This window comes from Thunnus maccoyii, chromosome 12 (assembly GCF_910596095.1).
Source record: "Thunnus maccoyii chromosome 12, fThuMac1.1, whole genome shotgun sequence".
NCBI lineage: Eukaryota > Metazoa > Chordata > Actinopteri > Scombriformes > Scombridae > Thunnus > Thunnus maccoyii.
Window position 1 is genome coordinate 5,820,473 of NC_056544.1, and position 21,420 is coordinate 5,841,892.

General features: G+C 40.5%; 1 protein-coding gene and 1 long non-coding RNA gene across 5 annotated transcripts in view; one reads left to right on the forward strand and one right to left on the reverse strand.

Moving 5' to 3' along the window:
* Positions 1-13,473, reverse strand: part of LOC121908533 — a 36,321-nt gene extending 22,848 nt beyond the window's left edge. For both annotated transcript variants that reach the window (XR_006099258.1, XR_006099257.1), the window contains exons 1-2: positions 13,104-13,473; positions 2,913-2,993 (exon numbers count right to left, since the gene is read on the reverse strand). This is a non-coding gene — a long non-coding RNA (uncharacterized LOC121908533). The remainder of the gene's footprint in view (positions 1-2,912; positions 2,994-13,103) is intronic.
* LOC121908530 (E3 ubiquitin-protein ligase CHFR-like) lies at positions 355-20,751 on the forward strand. Of its 3 annotated transcripts, XM_042428612.1 has the most exons (7): positions 355-472; positions 551-625; positions 1,838-1,906; positions 2,429-2,503; positions 10,252-10,502; positions 11,069-11,265; positions 11,593-11,834. In XM_042428612.1, the coding sequence occupies exons 1-7, from the start codon at positions 422-424 to the stop codon at positions 11,784-11,786; spliced, it is 912 nt and encodes a 303-aa protein (XP_042284546.1). In that variant the 5' UTR covers positions 355-421; the 3' UTR covers positions 11,787-11,834. The 3 variants fall into 3 exon arrangements, 1 of the variants encoding a protein (XP_042284546.1); XR_006099254.1 differs by lacking the exons at positions 355-472; positions 551-625; positions 1,838-1,906; ... (2 more) ...; positions 11,069-11,265; positions 11,593-11,834 and adding exons at positions 16,584-17,103; positions 19,127-19,195; positions 19,872-19,946; positions 20,019-20,130; positions 20,472-20,746; XR_006099255.1 differs by lacking the exons at positions 355-472; positions 551-625; positions 1,838-1,906; ... (2 more) ...; positions 11,069-11,265; positions 11,593-11,834 and adding exons at positions 16,584-17,103; positions 19,127-19,195; positions 19,872-19,946; positions 20,472-20,751.
* The last annotated feature ends 669 nt before the right edge of the window (positions 20,752-21,420 follow it).

Below are 21,420 nucleotides of genomic sequence, written 5' to 3' on the forward strand. Positions count from 1 at the left end.
TTTCATTTGGTAAATTAAATCACAGATTGTTTATGTGACAGGTTGTCCTGTCATGGTCAAAGCTTACTGACTCAGAAATGGAGGAGAGTAGCTGTGCTGCGTTCATCAGGCAATGTTTGAAATACATGAGATTATAAACTTTCACATGAGCAGTCGATATGGAAAGGTGACTTTCATATTATTATATGTTAAACTCATAAACTTTTGGTTTTCTAATTAGATTTTAATATGCTTTTCTTAAAACTGAAGAATATCATTTCCCCAAACTGTGAAACATAAGTCTATCTGCTTATTCCAAAATATCATTATCAAAAAATTGAGTTTTAGTACAAATGGGTCCAGCAGTGAGTCCAGCAGAGTTTTAGAGGTTAAATGTTGATGTCAAACAACAAACATGTCATTCTGATGTTACATTGTCCTGATGTTTCACATTCAGCTTCCATCAACACCATCAGAGGAGTTATCTCATCCTGTGAGTAAAATAATGTCTCCCTTTAAGATACACAATTAAGATACTATGTACTCATATTATCTGTTTATTATCATTTAGGTACAGTGTGAGACTGACCCTACTGCTGTGAATAGAGTGGTGGTGTATGGTGATCTAACTTACACTCCACCTTCTGTAAGTAAACACACGTCTACATGAACAGTTACTTGGTGATTTATTTCCTGATATATATTCTATGATTGCCCAGAACTGTCTGTTCTTGAACCTTTTTGTCTTGTGGCTTCTAAAAACAAAGCTTTGTCTACATGTGAACTCTCATCACCTGTTGCATATGTCTACCAGTTGTGATCAGTTTAATCAAAAAAGTATTATTCCTGTGGCAGGTTTTAGAGTCTCGAAGAAGTTTCAATTATCCAGTAATTCACAAGAAAAAACACCAAAGATTTGAGGAATGTCTGAATAAATTGGCATAACTTTGTGTAGCAGAGATGTTTTTGTCTTTTTTCACATACTGAACAAACACACTGACATGGTAATGTTATTAGTGTTATTAATTGTTCAAAATACAGATGTTTGTCTATTTACTACTTAATAATACAATAGCAGTGTTTCAACATGTTGCGTGATGATCAATCCCTAATCTATTTGTTTTTATGACAACTCTTGAACAAATGAAATGTCTTTTCTAATTCACCTTCAGTTAACAAGGGCAGTGATTTATTTTGGATGGTAAATTAGATCACAGATTGTTTATGTGACAGGTTGTCCTGTCGTGGTCAAAGCTTACTGACTCCAAAATGGAGGAGAGTAGCTGCAATGTTTGAAATACATGAGATTATAAATTTTCATATGAGCAGTCAGTATGGAAAAGTGACTTTCACTCTATTATATGTTAAACTCTTAAACTTTTGGTTGTCTGATTAGATTTTAATATGCTTTTCTTAAAACTGAAGAATATAGTTTCCCCAACCTGTGAGAGATAAGTCTATCTGCTTATTCCAAAATATCATTATTATAATGTTGAGTTTTAATACAAATGTGCCCAGCAGTGAGTCCAGCAGAGTTTTATAGGTTAAATGTTGATGTCAAACAACAACATGTCATTCTGATGTTACATTGCCCTGATGTTTCACATTCAGCTTCCATCAACACCACCAGAGGAGTTATCTCATCCTATGAGTAAAATAATGTCTCCCTTTTGACCCTCATGTTGTACTCTATAGGATAGCATATCTGTTGTATAGTCACACTTAATTGTTCAGGTTTCACACAAACATTTTTAAAATCTTTGACTGGCTTTATATTTACCATGAAATACTGTACATTACAATAAAGATACTATATACTCATATTCTCTGTTTATTAATTTTTACTTCTTTGGTGCAGGTTGAACCCGACCCTTCTGAATTATTGGAGGTCGTGGTGGATGGTCAACAAACTTCGCCCACCACTTCTGTAAGTAAACACACGTCTACATGAACAGTTACTTGGTGATTTATTTCCTGATATATATTCTATGATTGCCCAGAACTGTTCTTGAACCTTTTTGTCTTGTGGCTTCTAAAAACAAAGCTTTGTCTACATGTGAACTCTCATCACCTGTTGCATATGTCTTTATAACTTTATGTAGCAGAGAATTTTTTGTCTTTTTTCACATACTGAACAAACACACTGACATGGTAATGTTATTAGTGTTGTTAATTGTTCAAAATACAGATGTTTGTCTATTTACTACTTAATAATACAATAGTAATACAATAATTTATTTGTTTTTATGACAACTCTTGAACAGAGGAAATGTGTTTTCTAATTCGCCTGCAGGTAACAAGTTAACACATATCTGTTGTATGGTCGTATTGTACTGTTTTAGTTTCACTCACACTCACACACACACACATACACACACACACACACACACCCACACACAGACAAAATTAAGATACTATGTACTCATATTCTCTGTTTATTATCATTTAGGTACAGTGTGAGACTGACCCTACTGCTGTGAATAGAGTTGTGGTTTATGGTGATCTAACTTACACTCCACCTTCTGTAAGTAAATACACATCTACATGAACAGTTACTTGCTGATTTTTTTCTGACATGTATTCTATAATTGACCATTTTGACTTGATTTTGAAACAAAGCTGTGTTTACATATGAGCCCTCATTATTCATCATATATATATATATATATGATAGATAGATACCTCCTTATTGTGCATGTTGAAACTGCCAGATCAAGTTTCTGCAGAGGAGCCTGTATTTCAGGTGAAGTTGTATGTGGGCTTTTCTTTGCAACCAGAACAAATTTCCTGTCCGTTGTGGCTGAAATCTTTGTTGGTCTACCTGACTGTGGCTTGGTATCAACAGAACTCCTAATTCTCCATGTCTTTATCAGAGCTTGAAGACTACTGATTGGCATTTTCAAAACATTTCCTGATTTATAAGGTTCAACTACCTTTTCTCACAGGTCCTTTGGCAGTTCTTTTGCTTTCCTCATGGCTCAGTATCCAGTAATGGCTTCACCTGACCACTATCCCTGAAATAAAAGAAAAAGTTTCAGCATGATCAGTCATATTTTACAAAAATGGCAAATATTTCACAAATTCTGCCAACGAGCTGCCATGCTGCACTTTCTTGTTCACTGTTGAATACAAGTCCTATATTTCCTAGCATTTTAGCTCAAGTTTGGTCCACAGTCTGTGTATCTCTTCTTAATTCGATTTTCTCTTCAGAAACAGGTATTAAAAAAAAACAAATGAGTGGTTATTAATATTTTGACAAACAAAAATGATCTAGCTACTAGTGTTACGGACTAGTCAAGTCTAGGGGATTCAGTATCAATGAACCAATACTAGTCCTAACCTGGAGGGTGTAGAAAAGGAGAAAACTAGGAAGGAATCAGAGAAAGACGGACTGGTTTCCAGTGTTAGAGATAGACAGGCTGGAGGTGGGTTACCTTATCGGGTTGCCACGCCGACTAGCAGTGCAAGTCCCTCCGGCTCGGCCTCGCCAGCTCTGGCGTTGCTCTCGTGAGCCGCGAGCTCCTTCTGGCGGTTCAGTTCAGGTTTTGGTGGTTGGGGGATGGGTCCCCGAAGAACAAAACTGGTTTTACTAAAGGGTCCGGGTGCAGGAAAGGTGTGCGGCTGTAATGTCTCGAACGCTTCTACAAAGGACGTCTCTCTGGGCTTTAACTCAACTCGTATCACTTTCAAAGGTTCGCGCTTTCCCAGCTGAGCTGCCTCACATTACTCCAGTGGTTGCGCGCGCACCTCACCGTAGCGTCCTTTTATCAGCCCGCAGCTTAACCACACCCCCTTGTTATCTTCTCAATGAAAACCAGTCCAGTTTAAGAAAGGGAAAGGAAGAAAGAGGAACTATAAACCCCGCCCCCTTTACTCCTAACATTCCTCCCCCCTTACAACAAAAAAAAAACCCATCTGGATTCCACCTATGTTTTTTTTTTCCTATTTTATTTTATTTATTTATTTTTTTTTAGCATTTTCTCTTTTCTTAAAAACAACAATGTACACATCACATTAGCACACTCATTACTGGCATGTCTAGTCTCTGACCCTTAGTATAAAAGGTATCTTATCACTAGTGACATGATTAACGTCTACTCTGGAGTTATGCCTATAAATGTGAAAGACTATGCCAATGTATAATGTAATCAGTCTCTTGACTCCAATACACATGCATTACTATAAACACTGCACTCACGGCTTCTCACCACATGTTCATCCCCTTGACAGGGTGTCGGCAATAACATTTTCTTTGCCTGGTAAATGCACTACTGTCAAGTTATATGGTTGCAAAATTAAACTCCAACGGAACACTCTCTGACTGGACGTTTTGAACTTTGCTAGAAATGTCAATGGGTTGTGGTCAGTGAGAACCACCAGATCACCTCCAGCACTACAGACATACACCTCAAAGTGTTGAACTGCCAGAACTAGAGCCAGGGCCTCCTTCTCAATGGTAGAATAACGTTTCTGATGGCGATTCAATTTTTTAGAGAAGTAGGCAACCGGCCTATCTATCCCTGACACATCAGTCTGTAGTAACACTGCCCCCACTCCAACATCACAAGCATCCACTGCCAGCTTGAATGGAACAGAGAAGTCCGGAGCCGCCAATACTGGTTCACTAGCTAGAATAGCTTTAACCATTTCCAGTGCTTTCTGACAGTCTGCCGACCAGCTAAACCTCACTCCCTTCTTCAGCAAGTTTGTTAGTGGTGTTGTCACCGCTGCAAAGTTGGGGACAAACCGCCTATAAAATCCACACATGCCTAAAAGGCGCATTAGCTGACGTTTCGTTTTTGGAACAGGCATGTCTAAAATGGCCTGCACCTTGGCAGTCCTTGGCCTCACTGAACCTTGACCAACCTGGTGCCCCAAGTATGTGACCTGCCCCTTTCCAATCTCACACTTGGGCAAGTTGACTACCAACCCTGCTTGCTCAAGCCGTTCAAACAACTGTCTCATATGTTGCACATGATCAGACCATGAAGAGCTATAGCAAACCACATCATCTAAATAGGTTACAGTGTTCTGTAATCCGGAGGTTACCAGATTCATTAACCTCTGAAAGGTTGCTGGCGCGTTCTTCATGCCAAACGGGAGAGCTCGACAGCGATACAAACATTCCTGCGTCACAAAGGCAGATACATCTTTTGCCCTTTCTGTCAACGGCACTTGCCAGTAGCCTTTTAACAAGTCAAACTTTGAGACATACTGTGCCTTTCCAATCTTATCAATGCAGTCTTCTAACCTGGGTATGGGATACGCGTCAGTTTTAGTAACATTATTAACCTTTCGGTAATCAATGCAAGGTCGTACGCTTAAATCGGGTTTGGGAACAGGGACTAAGGGAGAACTCCATTCACTTGAGCCCTGTTCAATGACACCAATTTCTTCCATATAAAGCAACTCTGACTTCACCTGAGCCCATTTTTGTGGGTTAATGCGGTACGGATGTTGCTTAATGGGGGTTGCCTCACCAGTGTCTACATCATGGGTTATTAACTTCGTCAAACCAGGGGTATCTTTAAACAAAGAACTATACTGGTCCACTAGATGTACTACATCCTCTCTCTGCTCTGTAGTGAGGTAACTGAGTGTCTCTCTGAGATTGGCCAGGGCGCTGGAATTCTTCAGCCTAGCTGTAACAGGCTCCACTGACCCAACATCATCATCCTCACTTGTCTCTTCATCCACAGCAACTTGAGAGGTTATACACACGGTGGACGAAGTGTCACGGGTATAATAAGGTTTCAAGAGATTGATGTGACATACTCGTGATTTGTGCCTCCGGTCGGGGGTCTCAACAACATAATTGCAAGCACCCACTTTCTTGATAACCTTATACGGACCATAGAATTTCACCCCTAGCTTATCTCCACCCATGGGCAACAAAACCAGAACCTGGTCCCCTGCCTTGAAGGTACGTTTCACTGCCTTCTTGTCATACTGAGCCTTCATCTTTCCCTTAGCTGCTTCCAAGTTACTCCTGGCCAAGTCACAAGCTGTATGCAGCCGGTCCTTGAAGGATGCTACATACTGCAAAATCCCACTGGGAGCGTCTGTCTGCCCGGCGGACTGCAACAGCTGTTCTTTCACCATCCTCAGCGGTCCTCTCACTTGATGTCCATAAACCAACTCGAAAGGGCTAAAACCTGTAGCCTCATTCACAGAGTCTCTGATAGCGAACAATAGAAATGGCATAGCTACATCCCAGTCATTTGAGTAACCAACACAATAGGTTTTAATCATAGACTTTAAAGTCTGGTGGTACCTCTCGATTGCACCTTGGGACTGAGGATGATAGGCAGATGACATAATTTGTTTAATTCCCAGCTCATGCATCACTTCCTGAAATGCGCCAGAAGTGAAGTTGGACCCACGATCATGTTGGACTTCTAGTGGTAAACCTACCCTAGAAAAGAAATGGAGCAGAGCCTCCACTATGACCCTGGTTTTAATTGACTTCAATGGCACAGCCTCCGGAAACTTCGTAGAAACATCCATAATAGTCAGGAGGTACTCATTCCCTTTCTTAGTTTTTGGCAAAGGGCCAACACAATCAATCATTACCCTTGAAAAGGGTTCCTCCATGACCGGTAGAGGGCAGAGGGGAGCAGCTGGAATGGTCTGGTTGGGCTTGCCTACAACCTGACAAGCATGACAACTACGACAATACGACACCACGTCCTTATGCATTTTGGGCCAGTAGAAATGTCTGCTGATTTTCTCCTGAGTTTTCCGGATGCCTAAATGACCAGCCATGGATACTTCATGGGCTAAACGCAGGACTTCCTCCCTAAAACTCTCAGGCAGCACCACTTGAGTCCTAACGGTCCATGTCTCCTCAGCAGGACGATCACGAGGCCGCCATTTCCTCAACAGGACTCCATCTTGGATAAAGAAGCCTTCAGCTACCTCTTTCATGTCCTCAGCACTAGCAGCTGTCTGTCTCAATGGAGCTACAGAAGGATCCTTTTCCTGCTCTAATATGAGGGCTTCCCGAGTGAACTGAGAGCAAGGTGACACTTCAGCTAGCCTAGCGAAAAAGGTATCAGCCAACCCACCAGACAGTTCATCCTGCTCGCTGGAATTTCCTTTTTCAGCAGCCAGAGCCTGAGCACGTGTCACCACACAAGCTGTAAACACCTCGGGGTGTTCTCTCTCCAAAGCCATGGTCTCTGGGACTTCACAAGGTTTCTTACACACAACTGGTGTCACGCAAACCTGAGTACCGGCCAAATCATTTCCCAACACCAAGGCAACCCCTTCAACTGGCAAGGAAGGTACAATGCCGACCACTACCGGCCCATTTACAATGTTAGACTCCAGAAATATCCGGTGCAAAGGAGCACTAATAAAACCACCTCCCACACCCTTCACTGGGGTAGAAGCTTTTAAATAGGTGGCGGGCGAGAGATCTATAATACCCTGAACCAATAAGGACTGTGTAGCCCCTGTGTCCCTCAGGATGGATATAGGGACCATTTCCCTATCAGGTGCCCCAGAAACAGCCCCCCTTGACACAAAACCTTCAAACCCCTTTGCTACTGGGCAGGATGGCAGGTTCACGCTGTCCACTTCACAAAGACCAATCTGTGGGTGGGCATTTATCAACCCCACAACTTTCTCGTCCCCATTTCTTCTCCTGAGACCAGGACAACTGGACTTTATATGGCCAGGCTTTTTGCAATAATGACAGATGACATCACTTCTAGGAATGAAAGGCTTCTCATACCTTTTCCCTGGTCCTTGAGACCGCAGGGAGGGAGGAGTAGGCTTAACCACGCTAGCCTCTGTAGGCCTGTCAGTGGTAGCTTGCCTCCTATCCTGTCTGCCAACCTTGCTTTTCCAAGGCGCCTCTCTGTGCGTTAACTCATAAGAATCCGCTGCCATAGCAGCTCCTCTCAGCTCTGTAACGCCCCTCTCATTTAGATGTATTTCCATGTGCCGGGGTAAACTGGTTTTAAACTGCTCCACTAGTATAAGTTGTCGCAACTCTTGAAAGGTATGTGTGTTGGTACTTGCTAACCACCTGTCAAACACAACTTCCTGTTGCCTAGCCAAATCAAGGAAAGTCTCACCTTGTTTCCGCTGCAGAGACCTGAACTTCTGTCGGTAGGCTTCTGGCACCACCTCATAGGCTGCCAAAACCACCTTCCTCACAGCATCATAGTCTCGGCTGTCAGATGCATCTAAGGCTGCATAAGCTTCTTGAGCTTTACCCTCAAGCACACTCTGGATAAGCAGCGTCCACCTATTTTCAGGCCACTCTAGCTCTTTGGCTACTTTCTCAAAAGCTTCGAAGAAAGAGGCCACATCATCACCGTTAAATTTTGGCATGAGTCTTAAACAGCTGGAAACATCAAAACGAGCTTCGTGCTTACGTTGTAGGACACTGTGGTTAGCTTTAAGCTTCTCTTGCTCCAATGCCAACCTTGCCAACTCAAGTTTCTGCTCTTGCTCTTTTGCTGCCATTTTTGCCAGCTCAAGTTGAAACATCCGCTCCCCCTCTCTCGCTCTTTCTCTCTCTCTCTCCTCCCTCTCTCTCTCCTGTACCGGATCATGCAGGTGTAACGCTGAAATGAGAGTCTCCACAATTTCTGGCTTTCTAGCCTCTGGATTTATCTCGACCTCACAATATTGAGCTACCGCAAGCAAATCTTCTTTTCTAAGCTTACGCAACTCATTTCGCCCAAAATCGCTCCCACAAAACTCTTCTACTCTGAAAGTAGCCATAGTCACCGTTAGTGAGCGCTCACCGGTGGGGGTAACCAAAGGAGACAAGGGCCTCACAAAAATTTACCTCTAAGGTAACTTATCAGATGGCCATAAACTAACGTATAACCTGCTAACAGGAGGTAGCTCATAGGTCACTCTATTCTCAGAGATCAATGCAAACATAAGTCACACAGCACTCATGACACTGCTACTTACACACAGACCGCAAACCAATGCACCCTTAAGTCGCACACAGCGCTTATGACAATACAACTTACACACGGACCACGAACCAATGCACCCTTACGCCGCGCACAGCAGCAAAACACCAGCCGTCAACCAACCCGCTAAGCCACACTGTTATCGTCAATTTACAGACCTATCCTCGTTTTTAACCTCGACACACCCGATAAATTTTCCTTAACCTTTCGTCTAGCTAGCTGAGTTTTACATACATACACAACCATCTGTTTAAAACGAGAGTCTGGCACCGAGCAGCTGTTCTGCCCGTAGATGTATGTCCATGGCCTACTTCTAAACCTAGCAACATACAACTTTTCCCGAGCTGAATCCAACTCACTTGTGCCTCTTCCCGCAAACAGAATGCTTGGATGTAACTCACTAACTGAACTCTAATCGCTTCGAATCCATATCCCGGACGAGTCTCCCAAATTATGTTACGGACTAGTCAAGTCTAGGGGATTCAGTATCAATGAACCAATACTAGTCCTAACCTGGAGGGTGTAGAAAAGGAGAAAACTAGGAAGGAATCAGAGAAAGACGGACTGGTTTCCAGTGTTAGAGATAGACAGGCTGGAGGTGGGTTACCTTATCGGGTTGCCACGCCGACTAGCAGTGCAAGTCCCTCCGGCTCGGCCTCGCCAGCTCTGGCGTTGCTCTCGTGAGCCGCGAGCTCCTTCTGGCGGTTCAGTTCAGGTTTTGGTGGTTGGGGGATGGGTCCCCGAAGAACAAAACTGGTTTTACTAAAGGGTCCGGGTGCAGGAAAGGTGTGCGGCTGTAATGTCTCGAACGCTTCTACAAAGGACGTCTCTCTGGGCTTTAACTCAACTCGTATCACTTTCAAAGGTTCGCGCTTTCCCAGCTGAGCTGCCTCACATTACTCCAGTGGTTGCGCGCGCACCTCACCGTAGCGTCCTTTTATCAGCCCGCAGCTTAACCACACCCCCTTGTTATCTTCTCAATGAAAACCAGTCCAGTTTAAGAAAGGGAAAGGAAGAAAGAGGAACTATAAACCCCGCCCCCTTTACTCCTAACACTAGCTATAAGTCTGCCTCAGGTGTCAGTCTCGTAGGCTAGCCTGTTAGCCTAACCCCACTAAGTTAGTGGAAATGTTGTCTAGTGGAGACACTGTCTGGGATTTCTTCACCTCCATGTTGGTCATAGACTTTTTCACTGCAGCCATTTTGACATGAAAAAGGTAAACACAGGTGTTAGGAGGAGTTTTCCTCTCAGTGGTCACTGAAGAATATTCATTGAGAAAAGTTTGAAAATAAACACTAGTGGTTATTTGACTTATGAATTTCTTGACAGGTCTCGGCTCATAGTCTGTACACGACTGACAACGCAAATGCGGCCTTGTTTCCTGGAGCATCTAGTGTTTCCAGCACATTTGACCTTACTCCAAGAGGTCACGATGAGTTTCACTATGAGGAGGAGACCTCATCAGCTTCAAATATCAGGGGCCAACGCTCTTCATTCATGCCAACACCTGCGACCACTAGTTCAACTACAGAGTCGACAGCCTCAGCCCCCCCCAGAGCCTCTGTCTCTACATTTCAAAGGTAACGTTAGCCTAAATCACTTGTTAAATGACGGTGATACAATTTATCATTTCAAATTTACCAATTGCACGGCAGGTAGTAAAATATACTTAGATGTCACTGCAAAAACACAGAGTATGATATGATCATAACAACTCCAGTTGCCATGTAATAATAATTAATACTACTTGTCGTACATTTCATTTACATTATTATACACATTTTAACATTTTTCCCCACACTCTCATGACCTCACCAAGGAAGTGGCAGAGGTTATGTTTTTAGTCTGTCTGTATGTCTGTCTGTCTGTCAGCAAGATTACACCAAAGGTCCTGCATGGATTTAAATGAAACTTCGGGCCAAATCCACAAAGAATGGATTGCACCCACTAATAGCACCACGAATTACACATTATTTGCACCTGCAATCTGCCCCATTTTAAGGTCTTATTCAAAAAAAACTTTGCACTAATGATATGCAAAATCTTTAACACAAAAGGTTAGACTTCCACCCCACCACCACTACCAAAACTGATAGAACACAACCATTACATATTGATTATTCAATTATGTTTTTCGTTGCAACAGCGGAAAAGATGAAGATGCTGCAGGCATTGGAGAAGTCACTGAGAGAATAGAAGAGCTTGTGCTGGCATCACAGAGCCTACCAGATGTCGCTGCAGCAATCACAGAGCTCATCAGTTTGGCTGCCACTCAAAGAGTCATCTTGACTCCTTCCCAGCTACATACCATCAAGCAAGGGTTCTGCTGTGTTGTTTGTATGGGTAAGTATGCAATATATAGTTATTGTCCTATATGTAAAATGATTTTGGATCCATTTTATTTAGGGTGTGCCAGAATTTGAGATTTCCAAATACACATACAGTTTTACATTCGCTAACCAATGTCAGCTGTGTCTCATCCACTACAATGAATTACATGTACTGATGCAGACCTTTGTGTGACAGCCCATGGTGTAATGATACAATAAAGAAAGTTTAATTTGAGTAAAAAGAAAACACTATCACCAAGTAGGCCTACATCAAGATCACTTTAAGGACAGATGGGGACACACATAGAGAATGACTATTTTCTCTCATTTTGTTTTTTAGATTTGATCGTGGAGCCAGTCTTTGCACAGTGTTGCCGAAGCATTATTGGCTGCAAAGCATGCATGGAACGGTGGCAGCAGACCTCTGTGTACTGTCCAAAATGTAGAGGGAATACCGCAGAAAACAACATCTTTGAAGTTACTGGTCTTTTAGAGGCATTTTCTGTTCTGAGATCCCTTTTTGAGGATTTGTAATATCTGTAGATGTCCAGCTTACTGACATAACAAATATCACAAATAATAAACTGGACCAACTTCATGAGCTTGTTCTCCATGTATCTTTACTGCTCCTTCTCCTGTACAGCAACACCGAACTTAATGCTTCCGCCTACATCATCCTATATGACATGCGCACTCAACGTCAAGATAATACATTGACAGGATCTTCTGATACTAACTGTCATTCATTACATCTCCCCCTCTAAGATAATTATCTCAAAAGTCTCTCTGAACATTTACTGTAAACAACTTTAACTTAACATTGTAGTAATCCATATGCTTTTATACTCTTTTCCCAGTATTTCCACAACTAAAATAATAAACATTTTCTTCCTTTTACTGAATCTTCAACAGAAATATCAAAGACAACAAAACATCTTTGTATCACACTGTTCACTGTCCAACCTACTCCTGACAGCTATGGGGTATAGATTTTCTATTTAACAAGCTTACAAGTCAACTGAAACATTTCCTATGTTATCATTAACAGTGCACCTATCTTATCATCCTCCTTTTCCAAAAATCCTCTCACAGTCCATAGACTTCACAAATCCAGCCTGATTGCTGGTTTGCTCACTCTGCCAGAGCAAGTAACATTATTATTCCCCTGTGTGAAAGTGACCAGTGTCTCTGTAGCTCGGGTCACCTCAGTGTCCCTATCCTCTTCAGGTTAGGTTTCAGATTGTCTTTCAAGGTCCCTGTTTGAAGAGGACTAACATACACATGCACTGATCTTTATTCGTCTGAAATAATCAGCTCTTGAGAAAACATTAAGATCCAAAAGAAAACTTGATTGGCTTATAAATGAACCTACACAATATCAGAAATTTGTCCAAGTGATCAAATTCAAATCTCAACTCTGTGTATTTTATGTTCTCAAACTTGTCTCGCTTCTATCAAAAACAAAAACAATCACAGTTATACATTTGTATATTCTGTACACCTAAGTAAAAATATATAAGACATCATTAAATGCTATAATTTGCTGACTGTACAGCAAATACTTTGTACTACTTGTTACTGTTTCATACTGTAAAAACTGATCAGTGCCTCATCACATAAATATCATCTTAAGGGGAGGTGAGATTACAAGAGAATGCAGGTTTATAGTGATAATTACCTGATTTTTCTGCTACACATGCCACATATTTATCAGACATAACTAGCTTACTTGTTAAGCTTAATGGTGGACTATTGCCTAAGTTAGGCTGGCTGTACTGAGATGTTTAATAGTAGTTTATTTTCACAACAGTGACAAACAATGACAGGGTTTAGGACAAAGACTATCGTTACCTGGCTGTCAGCAGTGAAGGCATGACAGGAGACGTGGATCACGCTGCTCTGCAAGGCGCTCGATATGCATGCTGCAACCAGTGGCTGTGACAAGTCGAAGAAGGAGGGGCAGAATTAGAACTTAAATGCAATTGTCAGGCATTACAACACGCTTTTAATTGAAAATTGATATCATGGGCCAAATTTAAAAACTAAAATGTAAAATCAGAAAAAGAAAATGAAAAAAATGTCTCGCTAAAAGGGCACTTATCTAGTCAAAGGCCAGAAGGGCAGGTGCTTGAGCACCACCTAGTGTCTACATGAGCACGCGCATGCATAAGATGTACTTGATATGAAAGACAGACAATATTGAGATGTGAATCATGCAAGTCTTTTTCTCTTGTTTGTCCATTCTTATTCCATCAGGTTGTTAAGGAGAAAACTCTGTGCCCAGCAAAAGAACTCCTGCTTTTCTTTTGTTTCTACTGTTCATTTATTCTTTTGCTCCTTATATCTCACGTTATAATGTGAAACTCATGTTTGAATGAAGAAACGGTGTGTGGAGAACAGATAAATTGAGGAATATGGCTCATTTACACGAATGGTTTTAAGTTCTACTTCATGCTTGGGTTGAGACATGACATAATTCTGCTGTTATTGGGCACAGTGGATGATATTGTGATAAGTATGTATGCACTAAGAAGGATTTTATAATGCATTTTTGACATTTCTGTCTGTAGCTTGGAGCTTTTTTAAACCAGTGCATTCAAAATGTGATGCAAACTAGTGACATGTGTCTGCTATTAAATGGTGTAGCTGTTATCTCTGCAACACAAACAAAAAATGCATGGTTTAGTCTCAAATACAAGAGGCGAAATGTTACAATTGACCCCATAGTCCAGGTTAGTTGTAACATACCATGGGGTGAAATGTAATATTATGAAATAAGGATTATGACAAAAACTTATAATACTGTTTTTATTCAGCACTTAAATGACTTTTTAACATGACTAGGATGTGTGTGTGTGTGTGTGTGTGTGTGTGTGTGTGTGTGTGTGTGAGAGAGAGAGAGAGAGAGAGAGAGAGAGAGAGAGAGAGAGAGAGAGAAAGAGAGAGTGTGTGTATCTGTCTGTGTGTGTGTGTGTCTGTGTGTTACACTAACATTTGAACATAATAATAAAACTGAAAAAAATGTGCAAATGTGCACAAGCTTCATCAGTTGAACATTAGTGTGTTTCTGTGTGAGTGTTTCTGTGTGAGTGTGTCTGTGTGTGTGTCACATGTGGAACAAGGACTAAAGTGAGCCAGGTAATTTCTAACTTGTTTCTGATTAGAGAAATTGAAAGTGTTAAAACTAAATCATGTTACAGCCATCCCGTCTCTCCTACAGAAGAGAGATTAGCTGGAGGGGTATTATTATTCAGCTGACAGGAGCCACCAGAGTCCGCAGGCACTAACACACACGCAAAGGAGCGCGGAGGAGCCATAGCCTTCATGGCAGGAAGAAATGGCTGCAGCATGTTTTAATCATAGATAGAGCCACACTTCTATCTACTAACAGCTGGAGGAAAATTAACACGCGATAGAGGGCACAATGTGAGCCCCTCTCCTCACACCAGCACTGAAAAGCAGGCCATTTTGTGCATAAGAGGCGGTAGTAGATGGAAAAAGTGTAGGATCGAGCCGTATTGTAGTTTGCAAAAGGCCAGGTGTCAGTTCACAACTGGAGTACATTAAGGGGAGTCCAACTTATCACGTTATATGTTTTAACAATATAAGTTTCATGTTATAACAAGTTTCACATTATAACGTGAAACTGATTGTTCCTGTTATTAACTAACTTTCATTTAACAACTTTTTTTTTTTTTTACAAATAAAAATATATTTGGGTTAGTGTTTCTTAGATTGCATCAGTTAAGACAATCACATTTCAAAAGGTGTTGTCCTGTACTTGTATTTTTACAATTTTAAAACATCTACACAGTTTATGCAGCTGCCCATATAAACCTGCTTCAACCATTAACTATCTGGACACAGCACTTTCAGCTGCTGGAGTATTTCTGTTTGAAAACCTGCAAATTGCATGAAATACAGTAGAAACAGCAGCAGCCTGGATAATAATACAAAGGCAGAAAGTCACAGGTTTAACTCCTCCAGCTATCCTGAGATCATGTTTGAAAAACCAGTAAATACACGGCAGACACACCGCAGCGGACAGAAAGAGGAGGTCATATTATACAGAGAAACATGAGCTTTTTCTGGGTGAATAAATGTTCATGTGACTGATAAAAAGGGAAGCTAAAGGCAACAGGAATGCTGAGCTTGCATGTGTCATCGGGAGTCGTTATTACACCATCAACCACTTACTGCATACTGCTGTTATAAACTGAGTACAATCAGCCACCCTCAGTAATCAATACAAACACATACTATTAGGCTATCAAGCCAATAACTTACAGCAGTCAACGTCAGACAACCTTATCACACTTTAGCAGTTACCTAGACTTTTCAAACAATTTCACTGTCGCAGACAAATCTCCAATGTTGGAATAAAATCATGAGAGTTTTACTGGAGTTGTGGCGTGCTCCCGCCATCTGAATTTGGTCATCATTTGGTGTAAGGTGGTCATAAAACTCAGTCCAAGCTGTCTTAAGTCAGTCTTTGTCTCATCTTGACGTTCCGATAAAATCAAACAAGTTAAATATCATCATAAGTCTTGGCTCATGCAAATAGTTAAGGTTCACTCTCTCCATCACCAAACGGGAAGCAGCAAAGTGTAACAGCTGAAAAAACCCTCAAATACCATCACACACACACGATAGATGGTGAATTAACAGTGTTATGAGTCAGAGTTTAATTCAGCTTGTATCTGATCCACCAACCAGCGCATATTTTAGTGAAAAATCTTAATTTTTGAAACTGCTCCCATCTCATCCCCATTGTCTTCTCCCACTTAAATAGCATAGCTAACCAACGGAGGCTGGGAGCAAGTTGAGGTGAAAAAAATCCAAAAAATATTATCTTCATGGATTATATTGATGCCAAACTGAGAAGACTGTTGACATATGACACCTTCTATCTTGTGTTTCTAGAGTTATGTGTTTTTGCGGACATGTAAGGAACTGTTAGTTTGTCATATTTCTTAAAGGGAGTCTGGTGTAATATTTTCCCCAGAGAGGGCGGGGAGCTTCAGTTTAATCCAAACTGCTAATATATATATTTTTAACGTTTTGTCAGAGAAACACTAGTTAACTGCTAAAGTGTGATAAGGTTGTCTAACATTGACTGCTGTAAGTTATTGGTTTGATAAACTGATAATATGTGTTTGTATTGGTGGCTGATTGTACTCAGTTTCTAACAGCAGTATGCAGTAAATAGTCGCCCTTTGTGTGCATGTTTTAAGCTACTTTTCGAACATTATGTACTTGATAGTGCAACAATGTCTCCTAATGAAACTTGAAATCTCAGCATTCCCTTTGCCTTTAGCTTCCCTTTTTATCAGTCACATGAACACTTACTCACCCAGAAAAGCTAATCTTTCTGTCAGCTGCTGCGTATTCCTGTTTTCACAGAGATGGGACCAGATGCAGTGGACTACAAAATTAGATACTGCCATTCTCTCAAGTGTTTGAGAACAGAATGCCTTGGTTTGGTTGCCTGGATTACTTTATATCTTCATTGAAGTCCGAGAGTGAAAGATGAAGATGAAGACTACATCAGCTGAGGGAGAGCAAAAGACTTTAAAATACAAAATTGTGATTATACACATTCATTGTCATAGATGAATGAAGTAATTATACGCAACAATGTTTTTTAGCCTAGTACAACACATCAAGATGAAAAGTTGTGCAAAGTCCTCGTCAATTGTTATATTTTTTTTCACACGTGAACTTACTGTGGAAGCAACTAACAGGATGATTCAACAACAACTGGCATATCGGACATCTTTTTTATGCTTTCTTACACTCAGAAACAAAAAGACCGGATCAGCTGTACAGAAGATACAACTCAAGATCCAAGGTAGGTTGAGAGTTTTAACTGATGTGCATGTTATCTTTGTCATTTCAGTCAGAGACATTTGCGCGTAGGCATTGACCATTTTTTGCAAATGGCTGTGTGATGGAGAAATGCTGATCAATGGTCTCTAATGCTCTGAGGATTTCAGCTCTGACTTTGGTCTTTAAACCCCTACAGATCATGCCACTAATACTATACCCCCAGAAATGGTGAAACCCTATGCATCTACAATATGAGAAAATAGTCTCTTGGTTAATTAGTTTCTAAACAGGGAAATGTTTTTACCTGTGTTAGTTCAGTCATGTTGCATGGAATTTGGAGCCGCTGTTGCCTGATTATGCCAATGGAATCTAAGCAGTCACCTATCTGTGGTGTCTAGGGAGTCGGACAGTCACCCCCCCTGACTTTGGTAACCACGGCATTGCCGATGTACCTATTATCAGAATGACTTCCCCTTCCCCAATCATCACAGACAGCTGCTCTGAGTCTCAAGAAGAGGGGACAGTGTCTCCTTCAACTTAACATTTAGTGTTGGTTACTCGGTGACCTCAAGGCCCATGCTTGACCCAGTATAACCCCTACATTTAGAATATGGTTAGTCTTGGTGGAAATGGCTCTGCTGTTCGAGAGAGTTCTCAAAGAATCTGAGCAGCAACAACGACTTTCAATCCTACTTAACACATAATGGTACAGTATCAGAGCTGCTGTAAATATAGATGAACATGAGACCATAGCAGACAACAATGCCAAAGTTTAACAAAGAGTGTTGGCATTAGAAATCAACAGAATAATAAGCAGAGCTGGCAGTTCATGAGGGCTGCCTAGTGTCACGTGTACCATACTGACAATACAGTCTATCAATGATATCAGTGATTCCAAACAAGTTTCAGAGCGTCTCTACCTGAATGTAAAGCTTCATTTACTGACAAAACTGATCTTGAACTTGTGGATCAACTATGACAAGAGTTGGAAACAAAAGTCAGCATCATTTATGTGACACGGGTCTCTCGTATTGTATCGCGTGATTAACAGCCACCTGCCATTTCCTTGACGTTGAGTAATTGAAGACTTGCTCATCGAAAAAAATTGTTCAAATCTTTCATCATCAAAATGGCCACCAACATGGTAAAGTTTTTAGTGTTATGTAATTGTTTAAAATGAAGATGTCTGTCTATACACTATTTACTGATGCAATACTAGTGTTTCTATGTTGTCTAATCTACCGACAAACAGGCTAAACTGTTAGCACATGCATAGGCCTATTTGTCGTTGTGTGATGATGAAAGGTATTTATCTATTGTTTTTATGACAACCCTTGAATAAAGGAACTTGATTTTCTGGTCCGGCTACAGGTAAAGGCAGAGTTTTTATTTTGGATGTTAAATTTGATCAGAGATTAGAAGATCAGTTTTTCAGTGCAACAGTAAATGAAGCTTTGCATTCAGGTAGAGAGGCTCTGAAGCTCGTACTGCATTGTCAGTATCATACACGTGTATTAGGCATGTACACATGCTGCCAGTGCTTCTTATTACTCTATTGATTTCTAATGCCAACACTCTTTTTTAAGCTTTGGCATTGTTGTCTGCTAAGCTCTAATGTCCATGTACATTTACTGCTATCTCTGATTCTGTACCATTATGTGTTAGGGAGGATTGAGAGTCGATGTTGCTGCTCAGATTCTTTGAGAACTCTCTCTAACAGTAGAGCCATTATATGTTAAAGCTTTAAACTTTTCATTTTCTAATTAGATTTTAACATGCTCATCTTAAAACTGAAGAATATAGTTTCCCTAAACTGTGTGACATAAGTCTATCTGGTTATTCCAAAATGTCATAATGAAGTGAAGTTTTAATCCAAATGAGTCCAGCAGAGTTTTAGAGGTTAAATGTTGATGTCAAACAACAACATGTCATTCTGATGTGATGCTGTCCTGATGTTTCACATTCAGCTTCCATCAACACCACCAGAGGAGTTATCTCATCCTACTCATATTCTCTGTTTATTAATTTTTACTTCTTCGGTGCAGGTTAACCCCGACCCTTCTGAATTATTGGAGGTTGTGGTGGATGGCCAACAAACTTCGCCCACCACTTCTGTAAGTAAATACACATCTACATGGACAGTTACTTGGTGATTTTTTCCTGATATATATTCTATAATTGCCCAGAACTGTCTGTTCTTGAACCTTTTTGACTTGCGGCCTCTAAAAACAAAGCTGTGTCTATATGTCAACTCTCATCACCTGTTGCAGAGTTGTGACCAGCTTAATCAAAAAAGTGTTGTTCTTGTGGCAGGTTTTAGTCTTAAAGAAGTTAAATTATCCAGTAATAAGAAAAAATGCCAAAGATTTGAGGAAGTTCTGAATAAATTGGCATAACTTTATGTAGCAGAGAATGTTTTGTCTTTTTTCACATACTGAACAAACACACTGACACGGTAATGTTATTAGTGTTATTAATTGTTCAAAATACAGATGTTTGTCTATTTACTACTTTCTAATACAATAGCAGTGTTTCAATTTGTGTTATGATCAATCCCTAATTTCGTTGTTTTTATGACAACTCTTGAACAGAGGAAATGTGTTTTCTAATTCGCCTGCAGTCAACAAGTTAACACATATCTGTTGTAGTCAATTGTACTGTTTTAGTTTCACTCACACACACACACACACACACACACACACACACACACACAGACAAAATTAAGATACTATATACTCATACTCTCTGTTATTGTATGATTGTAATGTATGATCTGTAATTATTATTTAGGTACAGTGTGAGACCGACCCTACTGCTGTGGATAGAGTGGTGGTGTACGATGATCTAACTTACACTCCACCTTCTGTAAGTAAATACACATCTACATGAACAGTTACTTGGTGATTTTTTTCTGATATGTATTCTATAATTGCCCAGAGCAAGTTTGCAATCACAGAGCTCATCAGTTTGGCTGCTACTCAAAGAGTCATCCTGACTCCTTCCCAGCTACATACCATCAAGCAAGGGTTCTGCTGTGTTGTTTGTTTGAGTAAGTATGCAATATATAGTTATTGTCCTATATGTGAAATAATTTTGGATCCATTTTATTTAGGGTGTGCCAGAATTTGAGATTTCCAAATACACATACATTTTTACATTCGCTAACCAATGTCAGCTGTGTCTCATCCACTACAATGAATTACATGTACTGATGCAGACCTTTGTGTGACAGCCTATGGCGACATAATGATACATGAAAGAAATGTTTAAAAGCATCTAAGTTGAGTAAAAAGAAAACACTATCACCCAATAGGCCTACATCAAGATCACTTTAAGGATAGATGGGGACACACACAGAGAATGATTAGTTTCTCTCATTTTGTTTTTTAGAGTTCATCGAGGAGCCAGTCTTCACACAGTGTTGCCGAAGCATTATTGGCTGCAAAACATGTGTGGAACGGTGCCAGCAGACCTTTGTGCACTGTCCAAAATGTAGAGGGAACACCGCAGGAAACAACATCTTTGAAGTTACTGGTCTCTCAGAGGCATTTTCTGTTCTGAGATCCCTTTTTGAAGAGGACTAACGTACTCTCTTTCTAGGAATGTGCAGAGGGCCCAGGATTTATATTTATTGATGCAGCAAAATTATTCATATTTGTATTCAAATAAAAGAAAAAAAAATCCTCTTTTTGTTTTTACAATTATTTATACACTCATGACACAGAGACAGACAGTGATGACAGTGATGTAACCTTGCTACATTACGAGTCCCAACCTGCACGCTGTTATTTGAGGGTTTTTTTACTTCCCAAAAACAAATATTTTTTAAATATTTGTACAAAATAAATATTCATATAAACCTACCATTTGTGCTTTTCTGAATACCATATTCAGATTTGGCTCCACCCCTAATGTCTACACTAACAGTGGTGTCATTAGGGCCGAATATACAGGGATTCAACACCGGACATTTTGAGCCTAGCTCTGAATAGTTTTGGTCCTCAAAACTCGTATTTTAATGTCACAGGGTGTAACTTGATTTGAAGCGTCAAAGGGAGAAATGTAAAATGAAGATACATTATAAAAATAGAGGAGATTTTGGAGACTTTGGTTAGGTATTGTATCACTGTTTATTGTCATAGTTACCTGTACAGAGATGCTTTGTTCTCAGACACTCAGGCCACATGTGGCGCCAGGAATGGAAAGGAAAACCTGTTCCCTGTGGCGAAGACCTGCAAGACAGTCAACTCATCTCAGTCACACACTATTGGCCATCTGCACTGTTGTCTATCAAAATGTAAGGAGGGTAGAAGAACAGACAAACTGTTAGTGTGAGTGA

Coding starts and splice junctions, on each gene's coding strand:
- LOC121908530 (XM_042428612.1), top strand. CDS start 422: ATGTTTCACATTCAGCTTCCATCAACACCATCAGAGGAGTTATCTCAT. Junction 626..1,837: donor TAACTTACACTCCACCTTCT/GTAAGTAAACAC, acceptor TCTTTGGTGCAG/GTTGAACCCGACCCTTCTGA. Junction 1,907..2,428: donor AAACTTCGCCCACCACTTCT/GTAAGTAAACAC, acceptor ATTATCATTTAG/GTACAGTGTGAGACTGACCC.